Here is a 27577-nt window from a genome sequence, read left to right as displayed (position 1 = left end):
ACACCACGGGGAACAAGTACAACCCCCGTGCCCACCGCTCCCTGGCCTGTCCCTTCCCTCCTCCCAGTCCTGTCTGCACTCTGTCTGCTGAACAACTTCCCTGCTGTCCTGTCTCGCCACTCCAGCCTTAAAAGACAACTTGCATTGCTTTGCCTCTGGCCCTTCACTGGCTCTAGTGCCCACAGGCTGGGCAGCCTCCTGGCCATCCCAACATCTGACCCCACCTGTAGTGGGAGCCCCCAGACCTGCTGGCTTGCCCACAACTTTTAGCAGAGGCCAGTGAGTCCACACTGTCCCCAGATATGCCCCTTCCTCACGTGTGCCTACGTGAGTCAGACGAGAGCGGGAACTGGAAGAGAGGCTGGGCACAGGACTGGGAGAGGAGGCTGCCGAGTCAGGAGGAGATGGAGCTGCTTTGTTCTGTCACGCAGGGAGGAGGCCCTGGGGATGGCTCATCTGCGAGTCAGCGAGCATTTGGCATCTGGCTCGCGAGGGCCGCCTGCCACCGACATCAGGTTGATGCCACGTGCCTTGGGAGGTGGCTCTCTGGCAAGGAGGGACATCTGCAAAGTGATAGAGCAGCCAGGTCCCTGACTGTTCTAGGTGGTCACTGCCACCTTCAAACCCCACTGGCCAGTGGCTCACTCTCCTGCTCTCTGCTAGGGTCAGCAAACTTTTCCTCAAAAGGCAGACGGCAGATATTTCAGGCTTTGCAGGCCAAGGGGCAAAACTGAAGACATTATGTAGCAGCCATTAAAAAGAAGTTAAACCCATTCTTGGTTCACAGGCTGTAAGCCACCAGGCCGGGGCTAGATCTGGCCGGGGGCCAGTCTGCTCCTGACTCAGTGCCTTGACCTAATCTTGCACATGGAAGGCTGCGACCGTGTAGATTTGTTACCCAAAAGAGCTGGGCTGTAGGTGGGTCTGGGCCACCTGGACCCCACTTGGGTATTTGCTGCCTCGTTGAATGGCCTGGGTGCCTCCAGGTATGTAAAAAGCTTTGAGGCCTAGGACAAACCCCTGCCTTGAGAGTCGTAATTCACACACTGCCGAGGTCAGAATGAAGCAAGGCCAAGACGGTTCCTCCCCAGTGGCGGTGCCACACGTCGCCTGGCTTCGTTTCAGACACACCCACAGGTGAGATCTGATGAGGCCTCGTGTCCCATGAGCCTATCACAGGTTCTTCCCTGCTCCTCTGTGTGGGGGGGTCTCCTTTCCTGCTGTCATAATCCCCATCCCCTGGGAGAAGTCTCAGACCCGCAAGCTCTGCGCACAGGCCTGGTGGAGGTGTGAAGCTGGGGAAGAACGTTTAGTGCTCTTCACACTTAGGCTGTCAGGAGGCCCGGGGAGGGAATATTCACACCTGCACACTCACGGGAACCCCATGGGATGAGCCTCGTATATGGGGACAGCTGGGAAGAAAGGCTGTGCCGTGGGGGAGCCAGGGCCTGCACCTCGGCCATGTCCCCTTGAGGATGTCATCAGAAGTGGGCCTGGGCTTAGAAACACCGGCTTGTAGCAGGAAACTCAATAAAGGCAGGTCTGAGCAGCGGGGAAGGTCGTTTCCCGAGAATAAATTCCAAGACTCTCTCGAGACCCTCCATGAAGCATTGCTGGCTCATTCCTGCTGCTGTTGGTTCCAAGAGCCAGCACACTCCTGTCCCGGCCGGAGTCTCTTATGTGACACTGTTTGGACCAGGCCTGTGTGGGAACTGGACCTTTCTGCATTTTGGAAGGTGTCCTGCCTCTACCCCCTACTGCAGCAGCCCCGCGGAGGGCACGGGGGCAGAGGTTCTGCAGTGAAACGCGAGCATTCACATAAAAAACAAATTGCAATGATGAATGGCCTCGCCCCAGCGCAGGGCACTTCCACTGCCAGTGAGAGATGAAGAAAGCTTTCCTGTTTTAGACCTTCACAGGCTTGAAGTGTTCTGAAACACAGCTATGGGCCTGGACTGAAGAATGCTTAGGGAATGGGTGTTTGGAAGGGTCTGGAAGGATTCAAGATCTGGGAGAGATGCATCTTCAAAGCCAACTTTCAGGTGGTAGGCTCAGAAAACAATACCCTGAAGTGAAAGGCTCAGAAGCCAGGCCTCCCTGACCACCTCCTGCCTCGCCCCTTTTCTCCGCAGGCGAGCCATGGAAACTGGACTCCCCCTTCCTTAAGGCGGGTCATTGAAAGCAGAACCTCCTTCCCCCAAAGCCAGCCACAAAACCAAAAAAGGTGACCCTAACCTTTCCCCACCGTTCTGTGTAAGAGCTGGCTATAAACTTACTCCCTGGCCCACCTTGTGTGAGAAGAGGTTCTAAGACCCCCACTGCAGAAGGGGTCCCGCACCATACCCCGGAGCGAGGAACGCTGCTCAGAGAGGCCCGGGAAACCCGGAGGGGCCCTGCGGGGCTCCTTTCGCCCTCCTGGCATTAGCTCTCAGCCCGTCCCATCAGCTCCACACGGCAACCTGTTCTTCATGGAACCGAAGCATAAAAACAGACGGTTTTCGCCGGACCTCTGGGTCTTCATTCTGAAGGCTCCCATGTTATGTAAAATGACGATGAAATAAACTGGTCATGCTTTTCCCTTGCTAGCCTGTCTTCTGTCACAGGAGTGTCTGCCCTGACCCTCACGATGGGGAGGAGCTGGCACCTGCTTGCCATCGTGCAGACTCTCCTCCCTCCCATGCACCTGCTTCCCGTGGGGCCGTTCAGGACGTGACAGCCATGGAACTGTCCAGCAGCTGTGCCCTGGGCACCTGTGTTCTAGGCTAACTGCATGAGAGGCAAGAAAACAGGTGAAGAATGACAGAAAACGATCTTGTGGACGGCAGTAGGACTGATGAGCTCCAACAGACGGGATTGCATCTGTGGGAGGTCGGCGCCCACTCAGCACCACCTGCGGGGATACCTCCGGCAGGCTCCAAAGGGGGCCCAGCTTTGATCCTTCCCTGCTCAGCCACCACGGGTGGGTGGGGCCACCCGTGGTGCCAGCCTCCCTCAAGCCCCTGGCCCAGAAGTTTGCCTGGGTTCTGCCTGGGCCAGCACAAGCTGGGAACCAGAGCTGCCCTGCCCCCACGTACCTCCACTGCGATGCTGAAGTCCACCATGGAGACGCTGGTGTTACGGTGCCAGCACACGTGCACCATTGTGTTGCCACGGTGCGGGGCCTGGCGCTCCAGCGATGTGCGCGAGGCGCTCAGGTCATCCTCTGACTCCTGGTCAGCCGCGGTGGCTTCTTCAGGGGACTCTACAGGAGGGGGCAAAAGGCAGCACTTCTTATCTTTCCTCCCAGCACCCCTTCCTGATACCCTCTGAGGTGCTGGAAGGTAGGGGGGCTCACAGCAGTCACAACCTGTGGTACCCAACCAGAATCTAGTGAGGCCCGATGGACCCTGCAGCCCCAGCCACGGAGCCCCGTCCCCTCCCGGGTGTTTGGACTACAGCCCTCACTCTGGGTGTGGACAGCCTGATGTTCCCTCCCCGGACAAGGGTAAATGCCGGCCCAGAAAAGGTGACTTCCCAGCTCCCTCATGCTGATTTCAGGGTTTTACTTTTGGGAAAAAGAACTGTCTTGATCTCTGGCTTTAAACACAAATGTACACCACGGACGTGAGGCCTACCCGATGGGGTGACTTTAGATGAAGAAATGCTGTCCCTCCATGAACCAGACCCCTGCCTGGGAAAGGTGCCCTGGCCACACTCACTGTTGTCAGGGGGGCTGCTGGCCAGGAACTCAGGGGCAGGGCTGCTGCTCTTCTCTGCCAGGTCAATGGCCATCTGGATGTCCTCAACCCACTTCTCCATCTCAGACCGAGAACTGGAGACAGAGACGCGTCAGGTGTTCAGGCCACAGCACATCAAAGGGGAAACAGGCAAGGGGCGGGCTCCCAAGTTACCTGGCGGCCACGATGATGGACTGCCGCTGGCCCCGGAGGGTCAGGCAGTAGGGCACCCCCCACTCGTCTTCGCTCTCCTCAATCTGTGGGCAAGAGAAGATAACGTCACCGTGAGGCACGTGATGCACTTCCAAACATCCCTGAGCTGGCAGCCCGGCAACTTGGAAAAGGAAGGGTGCCACTGAGCGGGGCTCAGGAGACCCAGAGCCCCACAGAGGGAGAAGGCACCCCGAGTTGGGAAAACCAAACTAGGTAAGGCGACAGCAAGATTGCAGCACACTGAATATTTTTGGCAGAGCCCACAAACTTCCCTCTCTCCAACCCCAGAGGATAACGTGGGCACCAGCCAGGGCCACATCCCAGGCCCAGGCGCCCTCTACACCTGCCTGCCAACAGGGGCAGGAGGCAGCCCCAATCGAATTCGGGGGGGACGGGGCGGCCTGCCCAGTTCCAGGGAGCGGGCGCTGTCATTCTTGTGTGTGGTGAGGACTGTCGGGGCCCCTGGGGCCAGGCCCAGGTGGTGGGAGGCAAGTTCATGCCAATGTGGCCTCGTCAGCTTTGCCCCTTCACTCGATTCTATAAGGAATCCCATGTGCAGGAGGAGCCGTGTCCCCAGAGCCCCACTAGAGAAGCCCTAGAAGACGTGATCTTTTAGGTGAAGGGGTTGCATGGTCTTTGAGCCCAGGTCTTGTAACCAAGATGACACTGGCCGCCCTCTCCCTTCCTATCCAGTCTCTCCCTTCCCCTCCTCATCGCCGGGTCAGCAGTGCCCGCACCTGCTGCCCCCGAGGACAGGCCCTAGCCTGGAGCCTGCGCTGTACTCACCGTCATGCCGTAGAGCGGGAGCTGCCCGTGGACTTTAAACTGATTGGAGGCCGTCAGCCCCCGGCTCGTGTACAGCAGGACGTCATTGAACTAGAGGAACCAGAAGTGTGTGGAGGTGAGACCATGTTTGGACAGCTGGCCTCCCTCCAGCATTCCCTGTCCTCAACTGTGCCTTCACTGTCCTCAACAACCTGGGCCTGGGCACCTCTGGCCGCCGCTCCTGTACCCCAGGTCCCTCACTTGGGTGGCCGAGGTCCGGCCTCGGGAGCCTTGCTTGCCCAGGTGACACAATCCTTGTGAGGACAAGCCGCTCTCTCCACTCACCAGGAAGAACATGCGCTGCTGAAGCCCCTTCCCCGAGAGCTTGCTGAGGCTGCCCAGACGGATGAACTCCTGCAGGGGAGGCAGAACGGAGGGCTGGCTGCGCGCATGCAGACCCCGAGGGCTGACGGCCAGCGTGCAGACCCCAGGAACGGACTGCGAGCGTGCAATCCTACTGGCTTCCTCCCACCTGGGTCCCCTGCATGGTGGAAGTTACAGCACTCAGCTGCGATTCATTGCACGCTTGCTCTGCCCCAGGTGCTGTGCTAAACCCTCTTGAGGGATCACCTGTCTCCTTCCCAGGAAGGTACAGGGCGGGTACCACCAGCAGCTCCCCCAACAAATGATACTCACGGTCGGGTTCAAGAGTGCCTGGGCCTCTCTGAGGACCGTATGTGTAACCCCAGGGTCTCCAGGGCTCCCCACAGTGAGGGAGATCAGAAGGACCCCAAGCAGTTCTCAAAGAAGAAAGAGGCTATAAAAAGTGGCAGCAAGGGACCCTTGAGGACCGAGAGGCCACATGGGAGCACTGTGGCTGGAGGAAGCTTCTCCATGATTTAAAACCTTGCTTCTCAATGAGCAGTAACTGCGTTGAGGATAAAGGAGTGAGAGGCAGATGTGTCCAAGGCACCTCTGCATTCCGAGTGACATCCTCCCCGGGGCTGTACACTCTTGAGGGCATGAATCGCAGGCGCACAAGCACTTAAAAAAATGATCATTTTTAAATTGTGGTAGGATCCACAAAACACTGAGCATTGTGGCCTTCGTGGATTCACAAGGTAGCCCCACCATCGCCACCATCTACTTCCAGAACGTGCTCCCTCAGGGCCCTCCGATCCCACCTTCCCATTCTGCTCAGGGTTGACTTGAAACAATGAGTGGATGTGAGGCAGCCTGATGAGTGGAAGAATCAGGGGATCATCTGAGCTTAGGAAGGAGTACCCCAATTCCATCTTCGCCTTTACTAATAACAATGGCCTCCTCTCTGGAGCACATGGGATGCGCCTGGCGTGTCCTAAGTGTGGAGTCCTAATAAGGGAAAAGGAGCCAGGCTTGTGGGACCAAGAGAAAGCAAAAAGACAAAGCAGAGAAGCTATACAGGTCTGCCTTTCTTCACCGTCCAGGACACAGCCCTCCTGCACAAATAACTCACCATCTTCCTGCGCCCAGCTATCACCAGACCCTTGGCTGATAGAAGAATGCAAGTGAGTTCGCTGCAACTGTGGCGTTATCACACTGCACAAAGCCCTCCTTGGCACACAGCACAGACACCACCCAGTAAAAATCCCCAGCAAGCCTTTGTCTCCTTGCAGTCCGCTCCTCTCTTGCTGTTGCTTTCTTGCTGTTGCTTTCTGGCAATGTATTTTCCTACTTCTCAAATAAGCCTGCCTTTCTTTATAACTGTCTTCGTAAATAATTCTTACCACATGCACCACCAGCCTCAGATAGTCACTGATCACCTGCGACACGGAGTGATTACAGCAGCTCCAGACGTGAGCCTGCACCTTCAATATCATTATTCCCATTTTTCAGATGAGGAGACTGAGGGGCAAATGATTAAGAAACTTGCCCGTGATCACCTGATCAGCCAGTGTGTGACACAGCAAAATGCTTTCCACTGTGCAGTGCAATGTAATTAATGCCACTATACTATGGGTATGTTTCATCTCTTCAATTAAATGTAGGTGGGGGAAAATGAAGATAGTTAATATGTATTATGTCATTTTCACATAGCAAATCTCATTTGATCTTAATGACCTATGAGGGAGAGGCTATGGTCTCCATGTGACATGGTCCCCCGCCGCCCCGGCTTTGGTAGAGCAAGACTTTGAACCCAGGGCCACCTCCTCCAATCCAAGGCTCTTTCCATTGCAGTGGAAAACATTTCCTCAAAATAAGGAATTCTTTATCAATGGTCTGTTCACCATGTAGCATGAGATGCTAAATATTTTATAACTTTCAAAGCTGAGAGAAAATTACATCGATTCCACAGGGCTTTTCTGAGGGTTCTGCGTGGATGGGTAAATAAGGTCATTAAGTGCCAAGGCCTGGCAGGATCTTCTCACCAGCAGAGCTGAGGCAATCCCAGCTCTAATTTCTGCCAGCGCTTACCACATGGCTCTTCTGACAATCTCTCACAACGTGGCTTCTAGTCAGTTTTGTAATTAGGCTTCCTGACAGAAATGCTCCAATACACGGAGAGCTTCCCTCCCCTGCCCTGAGTTACAGATGTAAAGTTTCCAGGGCAGCTGCCTGTTGGAAAAGACTACAAGTCCCTGAGACACTGGATCCTGGCCTGCAGGGTCAGGCAGGCCCGCAGCAGATCAAAGCAGCTACAGTGAGTTGTCTCTCGACCTGGGTGACGTAGGGTTTGAAATGGGGGTGCCACAGGGTAAAGATCCCAGAGAGAGATTTGATGAGACGTAGCAACTGAATGATATGTTTGATTCCTGGGTGATGACGGCTTCCTAGGAAGGGAGTGGAGAAGGCAGGCTTTGTTCCTGTCCTCCCCATTGTCACTGGCCTGGAAGGAGTGTGTGCGGGAAGCCGTGTTGAGTAGGAATCACCTGCATCTCAGGCAGGGGGCTGGGGAGGGGAAGGCCACAGTGTCCGTGAACTTGCATCTCTCCTGGAATTGCTTTCCAGCTAAGATTTGGTATTTTAATTTTGAACTCAAATTATATATGGAAGATTGAATTTTTAAAAAACACTTCCTACCTGCATGGGAATTTCCAGCATAATTTACTGCACTACCTTTCTGGCTTTATTACTATTTACCTAATTCTTTTTTTTTTTAATTTTCCATTTTCATTTATGTACATTGAAAAAAAGATAAAATAAGCAATCTCAAATCTTCTGTGGGATACGGTAGGGGAAAAGGTAAAGAAGCGAATCACCCCGTAAGGAGAAAAAGCAGAATATGAGGTCAGAGGATTGCTTCATCTCCCCTGAACGCGATGATTCTGAACTAACAACACTGTCGTGTTTTTCCAGTTGTCTCCCAGGTGGATGGAAAGAGGACATTTTGCTTTGCAAGTGTCTCTCTTCAAAAGGTTCAAATGTAAGTCCCTCCGATGCCTCCTTTCTGCTCCCCCCGCAGTGCATAGTGAGGCCACTGCTGCTTACCCTTCCCGGAACCACAAGATTGTCAATGCCAATCAAATCTTTCTTGAGTTCGTGCAGCTTCTGGAAATTCTCCATCTTGATCATCGTACCGTGGAGCTGTGCCACCATCTCCGTGATCTCTGCCAAAGCGGCTGTGAAGGAAAGACATATACAGTCTGCAGCGGGAAAGGCAGGCAGGGGTCTTCCCCTAGCAGCTGTCAGCTCGACGCTGCAGGGAAATCACTCCAGTCCCTGCACAGTATTCAAAGGTGTCTTTTGAGCAAAAACAGTGTTATTTCTCTATAATAAAAATTGATGGTGTATTTTCTGTAATTATTTGCTTCACTTTAGCATCTTGAAACTAAGTGACCCCTGCATGGCTATGTGGCATACAGCTGTCCTTCAATTAGATGGAGTTGTTGGCTTAGAGGGGAAAGACACAGGGGGAGAAGACTGCCTTGAATTTTGTCCCTGGGTAGAGACTTTTCTTTTCCCTCCTGTTACTTGGAAAGAACAAGGCACAGTGAGCACAAAGAGGCCATAGAAAAATCTGGAGCAAAGTCGGCATCTTCTTGGGAGGAGGTGTAATTGATATTGTGAAGTGTCACTATCACTCCAGGTAGCTAACATTCCACCACACCCCAGTTCTGCCTCGTGTGGAAATTACACTGTTTACCAAGATGGTTGTGAAGAATTGCTGTAGAATTCAAATTTTTTCTTTTATTTGTTTGAGACAGAGTTTTGCTCTTGTTGCCCAGGCTGGAGTGCCGTGGTGCAATCTCAGCTCACTGCAACCTCTGCCTCCCAGGTTCAAGTGATTGTCCTGCCTCAGCCTCCCGAGTAGCTGGGATTACAGGTGCATGCCACCATGCCCGGCTAATTTTGTATTTTCAGTAGAGACAAGTTTTCATCATGTTGGTTAGGCTGGTCTCGAACTCCTGACCTCAGGTGATCCACACGCCTTGGCCGCCCAAAGTGCTGGGATTACAGGCATAAGCCACCGCATCAGGCCTTTATTTTTCAACAGAGGCACAGCTCGCCTATACTGGTGGGCATCCAATGTTTAAAAGGAGCTAGTGCCTGATTAATACAAGCTTGGGTAGCACTCAAGTCCCCAGCGGCTGAGCACTTGGGTAGTTTGGTCAAGAAAAGCAAGAAATACTTGTTGACTGAACTTCAGTCTTCAGAACACTAAATACCTCTTTCGCCGCTTTCCCCCAGCATTTCAGTGTTGGAAGGGAAGCATTTAGTTTTCTTGTTTTTTTCCCCAAGGATGCGAGTTAAATTCTCCCAGGCTTATCAGAGAACGCGGTCTCAGCCATGGTGACAAATCCCAGGCCTTGCTCGATTTTCAGACATTACCAGCCAGTTTGGTCCAATAAACATTTACTTGGCACCCAGTGCTCAGTGGCAGGGCTGGGGGGTAGTGGGGAGCTCTGAGAGGAAAATGATGGAATGATGGCACCCTGGCCCCCAGTGCCCTCTGGTATCCCTCTAGCTCTGGAAATCTAGGCTTCTACAGTGCTGCCACCTCATGCTTTAAGCTAGCTAGCACTCTCTCCCTCAGTCATCAAGGATAGCCTATCTCCATTGGGTACTGTTTAGAGAAATAGCAGAGTGAAACTGGATGAGTCCGCCAAGGACAGCACCTGCAAAACCACACACCACTCTCACCCCCATGGGCGATAGATCTGAGGAGTCCTCAGAGCCAGGAAGGGCCCTGGGTCCTTTCCTCCGGGCTCGGCCAACGCACAGGCAATGCCAGTGTGACAGGACAAGGCGACAGGAGGTCAGCTCAACATCAGGTGCCAGGCACAAACTGAGGCTTAAAGGACGAGAGAGAGCTGGCCAGGAAAGGTCAAGGAGGTGGTGGCCAGGACTCTAAGCAGAAGGTACGGAATGTGCCAAGGAGTGGAGGCAAGAGGCAGCATGGTTTTTGGAGACTGGGTCTAGGTCTGTCGCCTGGGCTGTGGTGCAATCATAGCTCACTGCAGCCTCCAACTCCTGGGCTCAAGCGATCCTCCCACCTCAGCCTCCTGAGTAGCCGGCACTATAGGTGCAAGCCTGTAATTTTTAAATTTTTTGTAGAGACAAGGTCTCACTGTGTTGCCCAGGCTGCTCTTGAACTCCCAGCCTCCAGTGATCCTCCCGTCTCGGCCTCCCCAAGTGCTGGGATAACAGGTGTGATCCGCCACCCCGGCCAGCATGGTTTGTTTTAAAGACAGATGGTCAATGACAAACCATGTCAGGAGGCACTTGTGTTCCCCTTCTGTGAACTGTCACTGTCTTAATTACTCTGCCAAGTCTTCTACATATTGGGTTGCCTTTTTAAACAACTAATTTGTAGGAGTCCGCCATATATTCTAGATATTAACAATGATTTTTCTAGAACAAGCCTGGTATCACTGTTTCCCTCCTTAAAACACTTCCTGTTCGGCCTCTGCTCTTAGATTACGGCTTTGCAGGGTCCATGGGGTGCAGTGGGATGTGGCCTCTGCTTTCTGTCGCAGCCTCACTTTGTGGCTCTCCCAGTGCCCTGCAGGCTTTTGGCAACGTTCCGGTCTCTGTCCCCTCTGAACCTGAGCTTGTGCTGTTTCTAACTCTATTCTCCACACCCTCCCTTCACCCAGGAAAACTCCTATTTACATTTTAGCTCTGAACTTAGATACCATTTCCCTTCAAGATCCCCCCAACAACCCCCAACGCCCCGGCTCCAACTGCACCATCCACTTGTCTCTCACGGCCCTAGTGCAGGGTTGCCACTGCCCAGGTACCTGCCTGCAGGCCCTCCAGCAGCTCCTGTGAGGTCAGGGGCCACACTTCCTTCTCCCTCACACGCCCAGTACAGGTGCTCAGTGCGCAGCTGGGGTGTGAGAGCTGGCCAGGCCAGGTCACGAAGACTTTCGATTTTAGCCTGAGGCAGTCAGCCGTCACCCAGGTTTTAAGCCAAGGTGTAAGAAGATGGATTTTTAAAAAGATGACACGTTTGGCCAAAGAGTTGGGGGGTGTTTCTGACATTTCAGGCAAGAAATAAGGGCCTTGCCCTCCTAGTGGGTGTGCAGATTCGGGCCACCTGTGCAAGAACCACCTACGCAGGGCCGGCTCCGCATGCTAGGCCAGGGAGGGCATACACCCACAGACCAACTGTGACACCAGACAGAACGACTTCCGTTCGGAAGAGCACGCGTGGCCCCGTGGGAAAAGCAGGTCTGGAATTCGGCTCTGACCTCTGAGTGACCCTGCAAGTCCCTTCCCCTGAGTCTCAGCGTCCCTATCTGTAAAATGGGATAATGCAGTTGATCTAAAGGGGTCATTAAAGGAGTAACGGTGCGAACATTGGTACAAGTGCAAGCGGTAGAACTGTCCATGAGACAGAAGGGTAGGACGGTTGTGACCATGGGTTCTAGGTTTAGGTTCCAAATCATTTCCCTCCAAGCTGCGTGACTCTGGGCAGGTTCCTTAACCTCTCTAGTCTCAGTAGTCCCCATATGTAAGACGAACTCACCTGTGCCTGAGGCTTGGGAAGAGTTAATACAGGAGAGGTGCTTATTATGCTGATGAGCACATTACAAATGCCCGGCAGCAATGAGCAACAGGATTTATTACAAGCTATGTTCTGTGGCCGTGGTAGAGGCATGAGTTTCCATCACGTGGGTAGAAGCAAGCTTCCTAGGCGGGGGCTAACTGTAAGTGGAGCTTCTCTAGGGATCTTTGCACAAAACCACCCAGGGACCAAAGGAGAAAATGCATACAAGTGGGAAAGGAAGAAAGGGGTCGTGACGATCATTAGCACCTTCTTTACGGAAAGATCAAGATGTGGCTGGGTGCAGTGGCTCACGCCTGTAATCCCAGCACTTTGGGAGGCCAAGGCGGGCAGATCACAAGGTCAGGAGTTCAAGACCAGCCTGACCAACATGGTGAAACCCCGTCTCTACTAAAAATACAAAAATTAGCCAGGCGTGGTGGCGGGCGCCTGTAATCCTAGCTGCTCCAGAGGCTAAGGCAGGAGAATCGCTTGAACCCGGGAGATGGAGGTTGCAGTGAGCTGAGATCACGCCATTGCACTCCAGCCTGGGCGACAGACAGACTCAGTCTCAAAACAAAAAAAAAACAAGATGTAACCAAACACCAGATCAGGAATAAAAACGAGCACCTGCCCTGATGAAAACCTGGGACCCAGCATCAGCTGACCTCTCTCCCTGGGGAGCCCCTCCCTGGCTGGGCTCAGTCTGGGAGCACCCAGCCTGAACCGTGGCATGGGCACCAGGTGGCGCAGGCTCCCGGCACTCACCTCGGCAGTCCCTGAAGTCGGCGTGGCTCGGCGGGTGGTGTTTGCACAGCCGCTCCAGGACCTGCTTGTAGTGCATAAGCCGGTGCAGCGGCCTCAGGAGGAAGGTGTTGAGCGGTAGGTAACACACCTTCTGCAGCTCAAAGTCTCTGCAGAAGTTCTCCAGCCGCCGGGAGCTCTTGATCCCGTTCTCCAGGGCCTCCAAGGCCTCGCTGTGCTTCCACAAGTGAGCTGCCAGGTGCTTGGGGGGCAACAGAGGAGGAGGGTCCTGTTCAGCTGAACGGGACACACCTGTGTTCTGCCCAGTTTCACTTGGGGAAATGAAGCGCACCTACACTCTCTTCATTTCATCGATCTGTTTAATTTCCTTAAATTTCACATTGTTCATAGTTCACTCTTTGTTATTTCACTTAAGTTCTCAGGAGGAAATAAAAAGACCTATTAAGGTACTGAGCAGTTTAAAATACACATGGATCATAAAATATATGAGCTATGTATATAACATCAGAGGTATAAATGTTCCTTTAAAATTGAGCCTGGAAAAATTGGGGAGAAATATATCAACAGGAGCTCCTTAAGGAGGGCTGTGGTTTTCTTCTAAATGTCATCAGATAACAAACAGCCCAGGGTCCATCAGTAAGCATTACACAGTTTTAAAACCACATTTCTGCTTCCCTCGCCCCGTGTGCTCAGACAGTAACTAAGCTGCTATGTGAGCCCCTCCTCTGCTGGGTCTGGGGAGATGGATGAGAGTCAGACAGTGCCCTGACTCTCCTGAAGTCATGGTAGGGACGGGGACAGTGTAAGCGCTTGGATGACAGAGCATTAAAGGAGGAATGAATTCACCTGGGTGGGAGGGAGGAATCCCAAGGCAAGGACACTTCCAGGCAGATGGGGGAGAGCAGGGGACGGGGGAGAGCAGGGGACAGGGGACACCCCAGGACACAAAAGCCGAGTTTGCTTTCTTTAAGTCTCACTTGATAATCACCTCCCAGAGTGGGCTTGCTCTCTATGTGCTGGTAACTCCCAAATCTAAATTTTTATTTTTTGTGACAGGGTCTCGCTCTATTGCCCAGGCTGGAGTGCAGTGGCACAATCTCAGCTCACTGCAGCCTTGAACTCCTGGGCTCAAGGGATCCTCCTGCCTCAGCCTCGGGCAGCTGGGACTACAGGCTTGAGCCACCATGCCCAGCTAATTAAAAAAAAAATATTTATTTACTTATTTTTAGAGACAGGGTCTCACTATGTTGTCCAGGCTGCTGGTCTCAAACTCCTGGCCTCAAGTGATCCTCCCACCTTGGCCTCCCAAAGTGCTGGGAGTACAGGCATGAGGCACCATGCCCGGCCCGAAATCTAGATTTTTCTATCATGTATGTGGGTGTATATTTGTATACATGTCTATAGATATAAAAGCACAAAATGATGAAAGGTTTTGTAATTGACTTGTTTTTGTAGAAAAGCCTATGGTAGTATCTGGCACAGGCGAGTAGCCCAAGTCAGAGAGGCAAATGCGGCACCAGATCTAGATTTCTCATCCAGGCTATGGCCCAACCTCAGTGGCTTCTCCACTTCCATGCCCCGGAAAAAGCTGGAAATACAACTGTCCAGACACATGCCCACTTCCTGCTGCCTCACCTGGGGCCCCCGTGTTTATTCTCTAATTTCAGGATAGGTACCACCACCAGCCAGGTACTCAGGACATTAAAACCTGGGGTGCACTCCACATTCTTTCCTTGTCTGAACCCGTCCCCAAGTCCTATCAATTTGTCCTCCAGAAAATGTGGGACCTGCCCTTGTCTTCTTTCCCACGGTCACTGTTCTCATTCCGGCTGTGTGGTCTCCAGCCCCTTCCACTTCACTGTGAGTTGAGCCCCGTGAATGAACTTTCCGCAATGCCACACAACAGACTCCCCTTAAGCCGGGATCCCTCTGACCTCTCTGGCATTGACGCTTGCTACTCACCCTGAGCCACCCACTGATCGCCTTGCATTCAAATGTGCCACAATCTTGCACCCAGAGCCTCTGCACACAATGCCCCCGCTGAGGACCCTCCATCCCTCGGGGTTACTCCGGGGCCTGCCCTGCTCTGTACTCCTGCATCCTCCTGCACTTGCTGCTGTGTCTATCCACATCAGCCCTTAGCACACAGCCTCCCTGCTGGGTTGATTTCATGACTTTCTATTTTGAAATAAGACATTCATAGGAAGTTGCAAAGAAACATACGGGAGAGACTGTGCACCCCTCACCCAGCCTCCCTCAATGGTGACATCCTGCAAAACTAGAGTACGATATCAACACCAGGAAATTGACATTGGTACAGCCCACAGAGCTTATTCGGATTGCACCAGCTATACGCGCTCTTGCATGTGTGTGCATGCATGTGCGTGCATGTGTGTGTCGCTCTGTGCAATGCTATCACACATGTGGTCCCCTATTTGATTTTGAGAGAGGGCATCATGTTGTAACATCCTGGCATGTCGTCACATCCTTGGGGGCCTGGCATACACAGTGGGTGTCCAAAGGTCTTCCCTGTATATACTAAAGAGCAAACGAAGCAATGCACACACCCAAACCAAGGCAGGGGTCTTGGGAGGACACATGAGTTCACGGTGGCCGGAAGGCAGGGTAGAAGGTGAAGGCTTGGGAGCAGGGTCTCTGGAAAGACGGCCTAGGACTAGAGTAGAGGCTTTCTTCATTAGGTGTAGAGTTTGGACTGCATTCTCCAAACCATAGAGAAACCAGGAGGGTTTGCGCAGTCAGCTTTGTGTTGTATGAACAGTGACTCCAGCCATCATGTAAGTAGTGGGTCGGGAGGCTGGGTTGGTGGGAGGTGACTCATTGGGAAGCTGGCCCAGTCGCCTAGCAGGAAGGAAACAGAGAGCCAGGAGGAGCAAAGTGGTAGAAGTGTCAGAAGGACGTACAGGTGGTAGAAGCTTGGAGAGACAGGAGATACAGGAAGGAATGAAGGTCCCCACTTGCCAAGCAGGTGAAGGTCAGGATGAAAGGCCCTTTCTTTGCATTGATTTCCAAGTGTTTTTGTGTGTCTGGATGGATGTGTGCAGGTGGACATTCACAGCGTGGGCTGGAGATCCTGATGTGGGTGTCTCTGACTCTCTGGAGGTGGTTAAAGACCCTGGACTACCCTCCCTTGGTTGTGTGACCTCACTCCTGTGTGCAGAGTCTGGGAAGAGCTGATCAGGCTGGGACTGATGACAGCAGGTGAGTGCACGGGTCGGGGATGGGAGTGAAGCGGGAAAGACGCTGCAGGCTCGAGAACACTCTAAGCATCTGGACAACAGTGATGGCCTGGGCTTCTCACATTTCTGGAAACTTCTGCTGTGCCCCTCCATGCTTTATAGAAATTCTTTAAAACAATAAAAACAGCAATTAAAAAAAAACCCAACTAACTTCTCAAAAAGGCTGCCAGTGACTCTCAACAACCTCTCCGTCTATTTTTATCTTGCTTGCACAGAGCTCCATGCTATAAACGCTCATGGCATCAGCACACTCCTGGGATGCCAGCACAGCAGGGGAAGCTGGCTGAAGGCAGAAATGCCAGCTCCCCAGACCGAGGAGAAAGAACGCCAGGAGCGGATATCAGGTGTATTTTTAGGTGGTCTTCTGCGCTGGGTTAGGGGAGGGGAGGGTGGGATATCAGCCTCTGTGGGAAAGCAGCGGTGGGAGTTGGCACACAACCTGGAGAAGGCATGAAGGACACTTGCTGAACAGCACCACGCTGGGGACTGTCCCCGCGGGTGGAGATGAGCCTGGCAGGTCTCTGCTACCGTCCCCAAAGGCCCACACCAGAGTCCAAGCCTCCTTGAAGAGGGCGCCCCCCTGGGGAGCTGTGACCTCATATTGAAGAACACAGGGAGAAAAGCTGAGAAACCAGAACAGCCTGAGAAAAAGTACAGAGCATGTGAAAAGCGGGAAAAGATGGCAGAGAACAACAGAAACAGCGTCGTGTTACATAAGAGAGGAAAAAGGACGTTTGTGGAAAGCAAACGAAGCCGGTCTGCAGTGACCACATCCTGTCTGATCCCAGCTATGTGACATCTGGAAAGGCAAAACCATGGTGATGGGAAAGATCAGTGGTTGCCAGGGATTCAGGGGGCAACTGAGGGGGATAAATAAGTGGAGCCCAGGGAAGTTTTAAGGCAGGGAAACTGTTCTGTGGATCCCTGTCATTATATATTTGTCAACACCCATATGTACACCACCAAGAGGAAGCCCTAATGGTCAACCCTGTCAATACTGGTTCATCAGTTTCCACAAGTGCACCACGCCAATGCAAAAGGCTAACAGCAGGGGACACTGTGTGTTTGGGGGTGGAGGGAAGAATATGAGAACTCTGTACTTTCTCCTCAAGTTTTCTGTAAAGCTAAAATTGCTTTGAAAGATAAAATACATTAACTTTAGAAACTCCCATGGAAAGTGGAAAAGATGTCTGTTATCCTTCTATCTGAACGCTGTGCCTCAGCCGTAGCTCAAGCCATTCAAAATACTGTGGCTATGGAACATCTTAGGTAATTCTTGCTTTTCTTTTCTTGCATAGGATTCTGCAACCCTGATCACTTCCACGGCCTCTCTCTGGTATTGCCCCAAATTGCAAAGGGTTGCTGTTTGAACACAGTGAAAAAACAAACAATACCTCAGGATCCAGTCAATGTTACCGTGGTCTTTGTTAAGAGAGAGATTGACAGGGAATCTCTCGAGTGGCATTTGATCCTGTCTTTTCTGTGCTACCCACCAGCCATCCTCTCCTTGTCTGTCCCTCACGAGATTCATCTTTGCTTATTATTTATTTATTTTTGAGACAGGGTCTTGCCCTGTTGCCCAGGCTCGAGCACGGTCATGGCTCACTGCAGCGTCGACCTGCTGGGCTCAAGTGATCCTCTCCCCTCAGTCCCCTGAGTAGCTGGAACTACAGGCACTTACCATCACTCTTAGCTAATGTTTTTTATTTTTCATAGAGACAAGTCTTGCTATGTTGTCTAGGCTGGTCTCAAACTCGTGGGCTCAAAGCAATCCTCCCACCTTAGCCTCCCAAATTGCTAGGATCAGAGGCATGAGCCACCACACCCGGCTGAGATACATCATTTTAATGGGAAAAAACTAAACGCTAACCCACTTAGCTAGGTTTATGGGAATTAAGACAAACCCTAATGGTAATTTCATTCTGAGTGTCTTGTGTATAGTAGGTGCTCAGTTAGCACTGCGTGGATGGACAGGTGGATGGATGGACTGAAATGGGGGCAGTATGAGCACCTTCTTTAGGGGGTTGCTAGCTTCTCCGGGCAGTTATTAGTTTTTAAGGTTGTCATACAGGCTCGGCAGTTAAGATTCAGGAAGATTGCTTTAAAATGTGAGTACAGGTGTATTCAAAAGAGACGCTGTGTGAATTAAAACATTGTATGTTAAAGGAACTATTAATGGATTCAAATGAAAACAAAGAAAGATTTCAGATATAAGAGATGGGGCAGACTTTTTACATGTGGTAGAGTATTAGTTTAATATTTATTGACTTCTTTGGATATACTTTCACTTTTATGTCATTGATTGTAGATATTGCTGGATGATTAAAAACATATTTGCGACCAGGTGTGATGGCTCATGCCTATAATCCCAGCACTTTGGGAGGCCGAGGCGGGTGGATCACCCAAGGTCAGGAGTTTGAGACCAGCCTGGCCAACATAAACCCCGTATCTACTAAAAACACAAAAATTAGCTGGGTGTGGTGGCGCGCACCTGTAGTCCCAGCTACTTGGGAAGCTGAGGCAGGAGAATTGCTTGAACCTGGGAGGTGGAGGCTGCAGTGAGCCGAGATCGCGCCACTGCACTCCAGCCTGGGCAACAAGAGCAAAACTCCATCTCAACAACAACAACAACAAAACCAACCAAACAAAAAAAAACCATATTTGCCTTGTACACTGATTTAAGGTCATAGAATTTACTGAAATACCTACATAGCTCTGAATCTAACATTTTTGTCATGGTTATTAGAAGAAACCGAAACAACTGACTGAAAATGAAATGTTCAGTCAGACAATGTTTGTCTACATCTTTTTTTTTTTTTTTTTTTTTTTTTTTGAAGTTTTGAATCATCCATCCACAGAAAACACTTGTTGTTTTGGGCATAATGCAAAACTTTCGAAACAAAAAAACCTACTAAAAATGCTTTCACTAAAGTGATTGGATTTTCATTCATGCTTTGAAATAAAATTATCTAGGAAGGCTGGAGAAGGGTTTGCCAAACAGCCATCTTCGTGATGTGCCTTAGATTGGACCAGGGGTGTCCAATCTTTTGGCTTCCCTGGACCACATTGGAAGAAGAAGAATTGTCTTGGGTTACACATGAAATACACTAACACTAACGATAGCTGATGAGCAAAAAAAAAAACCAAAAATCACCAAAAAGAAAATCTCATAATGTTTTCAGAAAGTTTATGAATTTGTGTTGGGCCACATTCAAAGCCGTCCTGGGCTGTAAGCTGCTGGTCGGCGGCGGGTTGGACAAGCTTGGTGTAGAGAGTCAAATCAGGTGATGCACGCTGATGGAAATGGCTTACGGCCTACGCCCATGGCAACCCCGCTCGATTTTCCTTGGTGAAACCTTGCTCCACCCAAATCTCAACCAGCTCACCTTCATGCCCTGAATGTTCTTCAGCATGACATCGCCGATTCTTTGGTAATCTCTGATTTGGGCATTTGAGCGGCCTTCCCTGAGAGCAAAAGCAAAGAGTTGGAAACGCAAAGCGTTAGTAGTGACATGACAGCCCTGGGTTACAAATATCAGCCTACCACTTCCTTTCCAATCACCCCTCCCCGGACATCTCCTGAACTTCTTATGGGGTCACGGAATGTTATCGTTGGAAGGAAACTTGGAAATTACCCCACTCATCCTGCAAAGAATTCCACTTACGCTTTGAAAGAGACAAGAGAGAAACAATTTCCAATCCTTTTAATTTGGTTTATTTTACTCTACCCATCTGCACACTGGAGTTTGATTTTAATTTTTTTCCATCAACACTTGGGTGATTTTAGCATCATTAGGTCAGCACAGAGATCATTTGCAGTAAGTGGCTTGTAAACAGATTCCTTCCTAGAGATGGGTACTGCTAGACACCTGCAGGAAACAAGACTCAGCCCCGAAGCAAGGTTTCTGCTTCTAAGAGCCCTTGCCTGAAGCAGACCAATAGCTGTCCACAGCCCTTGGGAAGAGAAATGCATAACTGAGAAAGGACAGGAGATGGTACCTGAAGGTGGGAGTGACGCAAATGCCTTGGTATTTGCAAGGGTAGGGTGGGTGGCCCAGGAAGAGAGAGAAGCATGGACGGGAGGGCCATGGTCCCCCAGACATGTTGGGTGCTAGACGGCAAAGCTGTGGGCACGTTCATTGAGGTTTGGGGTACATGTGCACCTTTCCAATGGCTCACTGATCAACGCAGGGAGAAATATAACAACATGGATGGTAGCGAGTATTTACCAAGTACTGTCCATGTACCAGACACGGTGCTGAGTTAATTACAGGCATGAGCCCTTTTAGTCCTCATAGAAATCCTCTGAGGCAGGTACCACCATCACCCTCGTGTTACAGTGAAGGAGACAGAAGCATAAAGAAACCACGAACTCATCTGTTATCTGTCATCACGAGGTGTGAACTCTCAAAGGAGCCAGCTCTGGTTTCCCAGGCCACACATCTAACCGTTGTGCCAGTGCATAGCTGCTGACTTTCCCATCAATGAGAAAGGAATTTCCCAGAGACAATTAAAACATGGTTTTCAACAATCAACCTGGCAATTATCTTTAAACCAACTGTCCAGGAAAACCAGAAGCCAAATTACATGAAAGGAACAACAACAACAACAAAAAACCGCACTAGGCTTCTAATAGGAAGTGAGACATCCTCAAAGTGGAAAAAAATAGCTGGCAACCGAAGTCAGGAGGGACCCGGGATCTGCATACACCCTATGATGGTTAATATCGAGTGTCAACTTGATTGGATTGAAGGATGTAAAGTATTGATCCTGGGTGTGTTTTGAGGATGTTGCCAAAGGAGATTAACATTTGAGTCAGTGGAATGGGAAGGGCAGACCCACCCTCAATCTGGGTGGGCACAACCTAATCGGCTGCCAGCATGGCCAGAATAAAAGTAGGCAGAAGAACATGGAAAGACTAGACTGGCCTAGCCGCCCAGCCTACATCTTTCTCCCGTGCTGGATGCTTCCTGCCCTTGAACATCAGACCCCAAGTTCTTCAGCCTTGGGACTCGGACTGGCTTCCTTGCTCCTCAGCTTGCAGACAGCCTATTGTGGGACCTCACCTTGTGAACGTGTGAGTCAATACTCCTGAATAAACTCCTCTTATATATACATCTATCGTATTAGCTCTGCCCCTCTAGAGAACCCTGACTAATACACACCCCACAGATGTGGTGGCTAAGAATCCTCCAGCAACATGAGAAATGGCTTCCACTGGGACACTCAGAGCCTTCCTGACTGTTGACTCAATCTCCAATTCATCAAGGATCTTCTGATGAACAGAAGAGGGCAAGGAGGACGCACATGCTTAATTAAGCAAACCCAGGAGGTAGAAAAGTCATCGTGAGTAGAATCAGGTTGCTTCTGGCTTCACATTCCAGGCAATCAATAGCATTATTTATTCTATTGGTTCCAACTAAGCATATAGTGCAAATTACATCACAGGGAAGACTGAGGGCACCCAAACCTTTTAGGTAATTAAAGCTTCTCTAAAATGAAAGAAAAGAGAGCACCCCCAGGCTCCCCAAGCTCCTTCCTGGGTCTTCGTTGCTGCCCTGTGTGCTGGTGGTCTTCAACCTGGTCCATTCGCTTCCACCAGCACAGCATCCTCAGTCCTTTGCATTCTCTTAGCTGCCTTAGTTGGCACCGCTCCTTTGCTAATTAAACCAATCTCTCCCCACTGCTCCCCTGAAAAGGTTCTGCAAAGATGGCCATTAACCTCTGAACCACCACAGCCCACCTGCCCTCCTCCTATATTCGGGCTCTCCGGGCTGGTCGGCCCCACTGTGTGGCCCTCCAAGCTCATCCGCTATGGGAAGCTTTCTTCTCCAGACTCCCTCATTTCTCTTCAGGCCAACCCTTCAATTGTCGTGGCCACCTCTTCAGGCTGCCCCCAAGCTATCTGTGTGTTTTGGGAATCCTTTGGTGGTCCTCTCTTTTCACCCTCTACTTCTTCCTATACAAGCCCTCCTATTTGCCATGGTTTCAGTTCATGATGCCAAACCATGGCTGACCCAGGTAATGCATTTCTTAAACCATCCAGAGCACTCCATGTGAATGACCCCCATATCTTGTATCTCAAATACAAAATGTTCCAAATTTTAGGATTTTACTTCCAACACCAAATCCTCTTCCTCCATTTTCTTAAAACAATTTTTTTTTTTAAAGATATGGGGTCTTGCTTTGTCACCCAGGGTGGAGTGTGGTGGTATCATCATAGCTCGCTGCAGCCTCCAACTCCTGGTCTCAAGCAATCTTCCTGCCTCAGCCTCCTGAGTAGCCACTAGAGGGGTGCACCATCATGCCAGCTAATTTTTTTGTTTTTGTAAAGATGGGGTCTCACTATTTTGTCAAAGCTGGCCTTGAATTCCTGGACTCAAGCAATCCACCTGCCTCAGCCTCTCAAAGTGCTGGGATTATAGGTATGAGCCACAGTGCCTGGCCTCGTTATCTGGAACTTAAATAATTGGCTCCAGAATTTTTTGAATGGATCTGCCATTTGAGAACATACAGAAATAAAGGACTTAAGTTCAGAGGACATCATTTAGATATTCTAGTGAGAGTCTGGATTGCGAGGGAAGAAATGGGGAGGATTCTGGCTTCCATCAGTAACAAGCAATAATATCCTCTCTCTCATAGACACACCCCTACCCAAGAGAAAATGAAGGACTAGGAAGAGGACGCTGGGCGAGGGCGGTGGGGAATGAGATGGAAGCCAAATGTCATCTATTTCACTTTCTCTGTTCTTTTGCCAACTATTTATTATCTACTGATGTTAAAGCTTCAAAGTCAAAAGAATCTTCCTTCCCACATCCATATCTCTCTAAGTCCCCAGGCTCTGGGTTGGCACCATCAGACCTCTGTGCAGTTGGAAGATGCAAATCCCTAATTGTAAAGGGGGTCAGCTCTGCGTGATGTGGTGAGTACAGGTTGGGGGCCTCTAAAGTCACTGCAAACACAAGCACATCTGTCTTTCTCGTCCCATCCTGTCCCTACCCCAGCTCACATAGCAAGTCCCAGTCCAAACACACAGGACACAGCCCCAGGGACCGGGGACAAAATCCAAATTCCTGCCGCCCATCTAGAAACATCCTCATGGTTTTATTTCCTCTACATGTCACTGCCTCCAAATCTATAAAGCCGAAGTGTTCCTTCTATTATGAACAGCTAAAAGGTCACTGTATTATCAAGAACATGAAAAAGTAATTATAACTCTTCCACCACGTCCTCCGGATGTTAACCTCACAAGAAAGGGGTCCTTGTCTGCAAGGCAGGGCCACATATTTATTGCCTGGGTAATTACCACACAGCAACAAAGACGAAAATTCTTTTGACAATTTCACTTAGGAAAACCCATGTAAAGTCTGCTAAGAAGCTGCCTGGATGCTCAATTCTGACCTGTGCAATACGATTAACTTACTCCCAGGAGCAACTACACATCACCTCAGCAAAGGACTCAACAGACACCCACACATCTCATGAATCTTCAAGTCTTCCTGACCTCATATCAAAACTTCATTCACCACAACGTGAGCTGGTCAGTCATTCAGCAGCAGACTGAGGGCAAGGAAGAAGTAAAGGACATGAAAATGACCAACTGTGGGTGGGCCGCTGACCAACAGCAAGGTTGTCTCCAAGAGTGTTCGGCCCACCATCCCCTTAAGAGGAGGCAGGACAGCCTGTACGATGAGTTTTGACTCGGACTGCCAGGAAATACTTTTGCAGGCTGTCACTGCAGGCAGGGGCAAAGCCAGCCAGGATAAATCAATACCTTGCCCTCCTATTCACCTCCCCAACCGCAGGGTCAACATAAAGCCCATTTAGAACATCAGATGAACAGTTCAGTGTGCTGGTGACCTTGGTGGCAATAAAATCTCCCAACTCTCCTCTAAAGCATCACGAGCCCTAGGGTGCGGGCTCCCTCTGAGAGGGCGTGTCTTCTGGAAAGCAGTAACATTTGGCCAGGCTGTGGTGAAGTGCCCAGGGAGATTCCTTAACCATGAAAGAGGGCAGTGACTGGCACACTGCATACCCCAAGGGCCCAATGTAAACCCAAGCATGTTTACTCATCGCCCAGCTCTCCCCGCTTCACTCCTGGCCACAACATGAAGAGCCATCTCCTCAGAGCACACAGGCCAGCGGTGCAGCCTGGAGCTCGAGGGCTCATTTTTGTCCCCCCGCTCTATCTCTAGATGCTTGCTCAACTCTGAAAATAGATCTTTTTTGTAGCCTCTCAGTCTTCACTTGCAACACCAACGCCACATCATTGTCCTCACTATTCCCTGCAGTCTCTATGATTCTAAATGGAAAAAAAGTATGAAATTATGTGTGTTTGTGTGTCTATGTAAGTGAAAAGCATAGTGTGAAAATGAGTAAGTGGGAACAGATGGATCCTACATTAATATATGGGGTGGGGAGGGTGGCTGGGTTCCAAAAGCAAACAAATTAGCCAGAGTAACAGAGTGTGAGTGAGAGTGTGTGTGTGTGTGTGTGTGTATATATTTTTTTTTTTTTTTTTTTTTTTTTTTTTGAGACAGAGTCTCGCACTCTGTCACCCAGGCTGGAGTGCAGTGGTGCGATCTTGGCTCACTGCAATCTCTGCCTCCCAGGTTCAAGTGATTCTCCTGCCTCAGCCTCCCGAATAGCTGGGATTACAGGTGCCTGCCACCACACCCAACTAATTTTTCTATTTTTAGTAGAGACGGGGTTTCACCATGTTGGCCAGGCTGGTCTTGAACTCCTGACCACAGGTGATCCACCCACCTAGGCCTCCCAAAGTGCTGGGATTATAGGTGTAGCCACTGCGCCCGACCTAATATATTGTGTATGACATATGTATCAGCCACATGTGATATATGTGGATTTTTCATTAAAGTCCCATTAATCTTAGCATTAATTCACATGCCCACTTGTCAAAACATTTGTGCAAGAGGCATCTTCAGCGGGCCAGGAACGCCGTGCCTTCGGCAGCTGCAGGAAACACAGAAGACAGAAGCCCTCCCATTCTCAGCCACCCTCAAGTCTATCAATTACACTCTTTTAGGTTGCTCAAAGCTATGGCTTCTTTCTTGCCTTCCTGAGGTTTACTACCAGGTCGAGTTGAATAAGAGGATCAAAAGTGACAACCCAGTCACGGGCAGGTTTGATAGCATCCAGGTGAGCCCTGGGATCATTCCGGTTGTCAACAGGGCCCATATTAAAATACAGTAGAAGAGAAGAGCTGTGTCAGACTCGTCTAGTGACCTGGGGAGTGCTTTCTCTCAAGTGTCTTCTAGTAGAAACCCACCTGCAATTCTGGCAATTGGAAAAATGGTTTCATTTGTCTCAGGGAAACAGCTTGCTCTCAAAGCACTGTGAGCTATATAGTCACGACTAAGGCAGAAAATCCAAGAAAAACTAGCCCCAAGCTATGCTCAAGAACATGGAATCTAGCTGGGCGTGGAGGCTCAACGCCTGTAATCCCAACACTTTGGGAGGCCCAGGCGGGCAGATCACTTGAGGTCAGGAGTTTAAGACCAGCCTGGCCAACAAGGCGAAACCCCTTCTCTACTAAAAATACAAAAATTAGCCGGGCGTGGTGATGCACGCCTGTAATCCCAGCCACTCGGGAGGCTGAGGCAGAATTGCTTGAACCTGGGAGACGGAGGTTGCAGTGAGCCAAGATCACGCTGCTGCACTCCATCCTGGGTGACAGAGGGAAACTCCATCTCAAAAAAAAACAAAAAACAAAACAAAAACAAATAAACATGTAATTTTACTCATGCTTAAAAAGGAAACAAGGCCAAGTGTGATGGCTCATGCCTATAATCCTAGCACTTTGGAAAGCTGAGGTAGGAGGACTGCCTGAAGCCAGAAGTTCAAGGCTGAAGTGATCTATGATCATACCACTGCATTCCAGCCTGGGCAACAGAGGGAGACTTTGTCTCTAAAAAACTAATAAAAATATAAATAAATAAAAGGATATTCCATCATACATTTTGTTTAGCCACTCATGTCAATGGACATTTGGGTTACCTCTTCCTTTTGGCTACTGTGGATTAAGCTGCTATGAACACTGATGTACAAGCATCTGCTGGAGTCAGTTCTTTGGCACACATGCTGAGGAGTGGAACTGCTGGATCCTATTGTAATTCTGTGCTTAGTTTTTTGAGGAACGCTTATGATTTTTCTTTTAATGATACCTAGCACAAACACTTGAAGCTTCAGAGAGCTGGTAGAATGATGAGAAAAGTATTTAATTCATTTTTGTTCTATGATGGCTCACTGGTGCTTCTATAAAGATGCTCCATTTTTCTGGGCAGTGAAACAATTTTCTGACCTTAGTCATCTCCATTTCAGCCACCCGGTGTCACAGCAACACAATGCTGCTCCGTCTGTGAACCTCCTGACAGCAGCTTGTGAGAGTGTCCCATCCCTGAAAGAGCCCCCTCTCTGCCCTGGAGGGATCTCCAATCCCTGAGGACACCCTTCTCACATCTCTTACCTCTGCAGGACTTCCTCCTGCCTGGGGTCTGCTCCTGTACACAAGGAACTACCTTCCTCAAACCATCCTTGCCCTCCTGGCTGCTATTCTCCAAGACCTGCTATCTTCTGGACCCTCCACCCCTATGTGTTTTTTTTTATTTTTTTTCCCAAACTTCTGGTGGCCTCTTCTGTTTCCTTTGCTGGTTTTTATGCTGCCATGATCTACATTTATGGAAAGCAAGCTGCCATAAAGGTACAGTCGAGAAGATTCTGCCCTCGGCTCTCTTTTCCTCTCAATGTTCTCTTCCTAAGATCTGATTCTTCTTGTGGATAACTTCCAAACCTACACCCTTCTGCCTCATTTCTTTCCCAAGCCTGGGACCCACATTTCCAACTGTCTGGATCACTTTATCACAGGGCCCTCAAAATTATCATTCCCAAAGCAAGCTCATCTTCTGTTATCGTACTTGTATGCTTCTTTCTTCCTGGCTTGATTTCCCTCCCATTTTCATGACCATCCTCTGAGCTGACTGTGTTCAAAACTCTAGGTGGCCTCCCCTCTCCTTCCTCGCTGTCCTGCAGAGCCCTGGCTGCCAGTGATATCTCGACATTCAGTCAGTCTGGTCCTCCCAGCCAGTCTCCTGCATGCTTTCCACGTGACTCTGGCCAAAGTTTCTCCTAAAACATGCCGCTGATCCTCCATGAAAACCGCGTGCACCCCACAGCCAATTCCGAGGGCCTCTTTGTACGACTGACTGCTTGCTGTCTCCCAGCTGGCTCGTAAGTGGAGTTTTGTATCCTGCAGAATCTACCAAGGCACTCTGTAGCAAAGCAGGCCTTCCACCCGTCTTGGGGAACCCAGCTGGCCACCTTGCACTCAGCCTCTGCCAGTCACCTCAGGGCTGGCATTTGGGAGTCCTGACTGCATGCCAAAGGTTGTTAAGTGGCTTTCTCTGAACTCATTTGAACAGCTGAGTAAACTGTTCTTGCTTTCACAAGGAAAAGAACTCCTAAAGTTATTAGAACTCACCAAACCAGTTTCTTTGTTTTTGAAGAAAGCAGGTAATGTGGCTTTGCCAGCAAGAAGCAGGCCTTGGGCATCCATCTCCTTCTCAGGTGTGTTTACTCAGGAGAAGGTGACATTTGGATAGGGGCAGGTGTGTCTGCTGAACTGAGCTTCAGCCTAATCATTCCGGAAAACTTCCTGAGACTTTCTCTGCCCTGTAATTTCCCCACTGTTGACGGAAGTATATTGCAGTGTCACGCAGGACTGCGAAGGGAAAGTCACACTCACTAGATCACTTATGTACCGAATTCTGGGGAACTTTTGATACATATTATACTTTAGATCTCTTTCCATTAATGATAATCATTGAAAATATTACCATGGAATAAAATCTGGACTTTAGTTAATGTAACGTACC

General features: G+C 50.1%; 1 protein-coding gene across 3 annotated transcripts in view; it reads right to left on the bottom strand.

The window, feature by feature from the left end:
• Positions 1-27577, bottom strand: part of FARP1 (FERM, ARH/RhoGEF and pleckstrin domain protein 1) — a 312172-nt gene that overhangs the window by 5694 nt on the left and 278901 nt on the right. For 2 of the 3 annotated variants that reach the window (XM_030813589.1, XM_030813588.1), the window contains exons 17-24: positions 19073-19151; positions 12433-12670; positions 8163-8293; positions 5040-5108; positions 4716-4805; positions 3891-3973; positions 3699-3811; positions 3075-3241 (exon numbers count right to left, since the gene is read on the bottom strand). In XM_030813589.1, coding sequence (XP_030669449.1) covers positions 3075-3241; positions 3699-3811; positions 3891-3973; positions 4716-4805; positions 5040-5108; positions 8163-8293; positions 12433-12670; positions 19073-19151 — 970 coding nt within the window. Of the gene's footprint in view, positions 1-3074; positions 3242-3698; positions 3812-3890; positions 3974-4715; positions 4806-5039; positions 5109-5995; positions 6089-8162; positions 8294-12432; positions 12671-19072; positions 19152-27577 lie in introns of all 3 variants that reach the window. The other variant, XM_030813590.1, reaches the window with a different exon arrangement.

Source organism: Nomascus leucogenys, chromosome 5 (genome assembly GCF_006542625.1).
Source record: "Nomascus leucogenys isolate Asia chromosome 5, Asia_NLE_v1, whole genome shotgun sequence".
Classification (NCBI taxonomy): domain Eukaryota; kingdom Metazoa; phylum Chordata; class Mammalia; order Primates; family Hylobatidae; genus Nomascus; species Nomascus leucogenys.
Note: the sequence above shows the minus strand (reverse complement) of the source record. Positions and strands in the feature narration are given on the sequence as shown.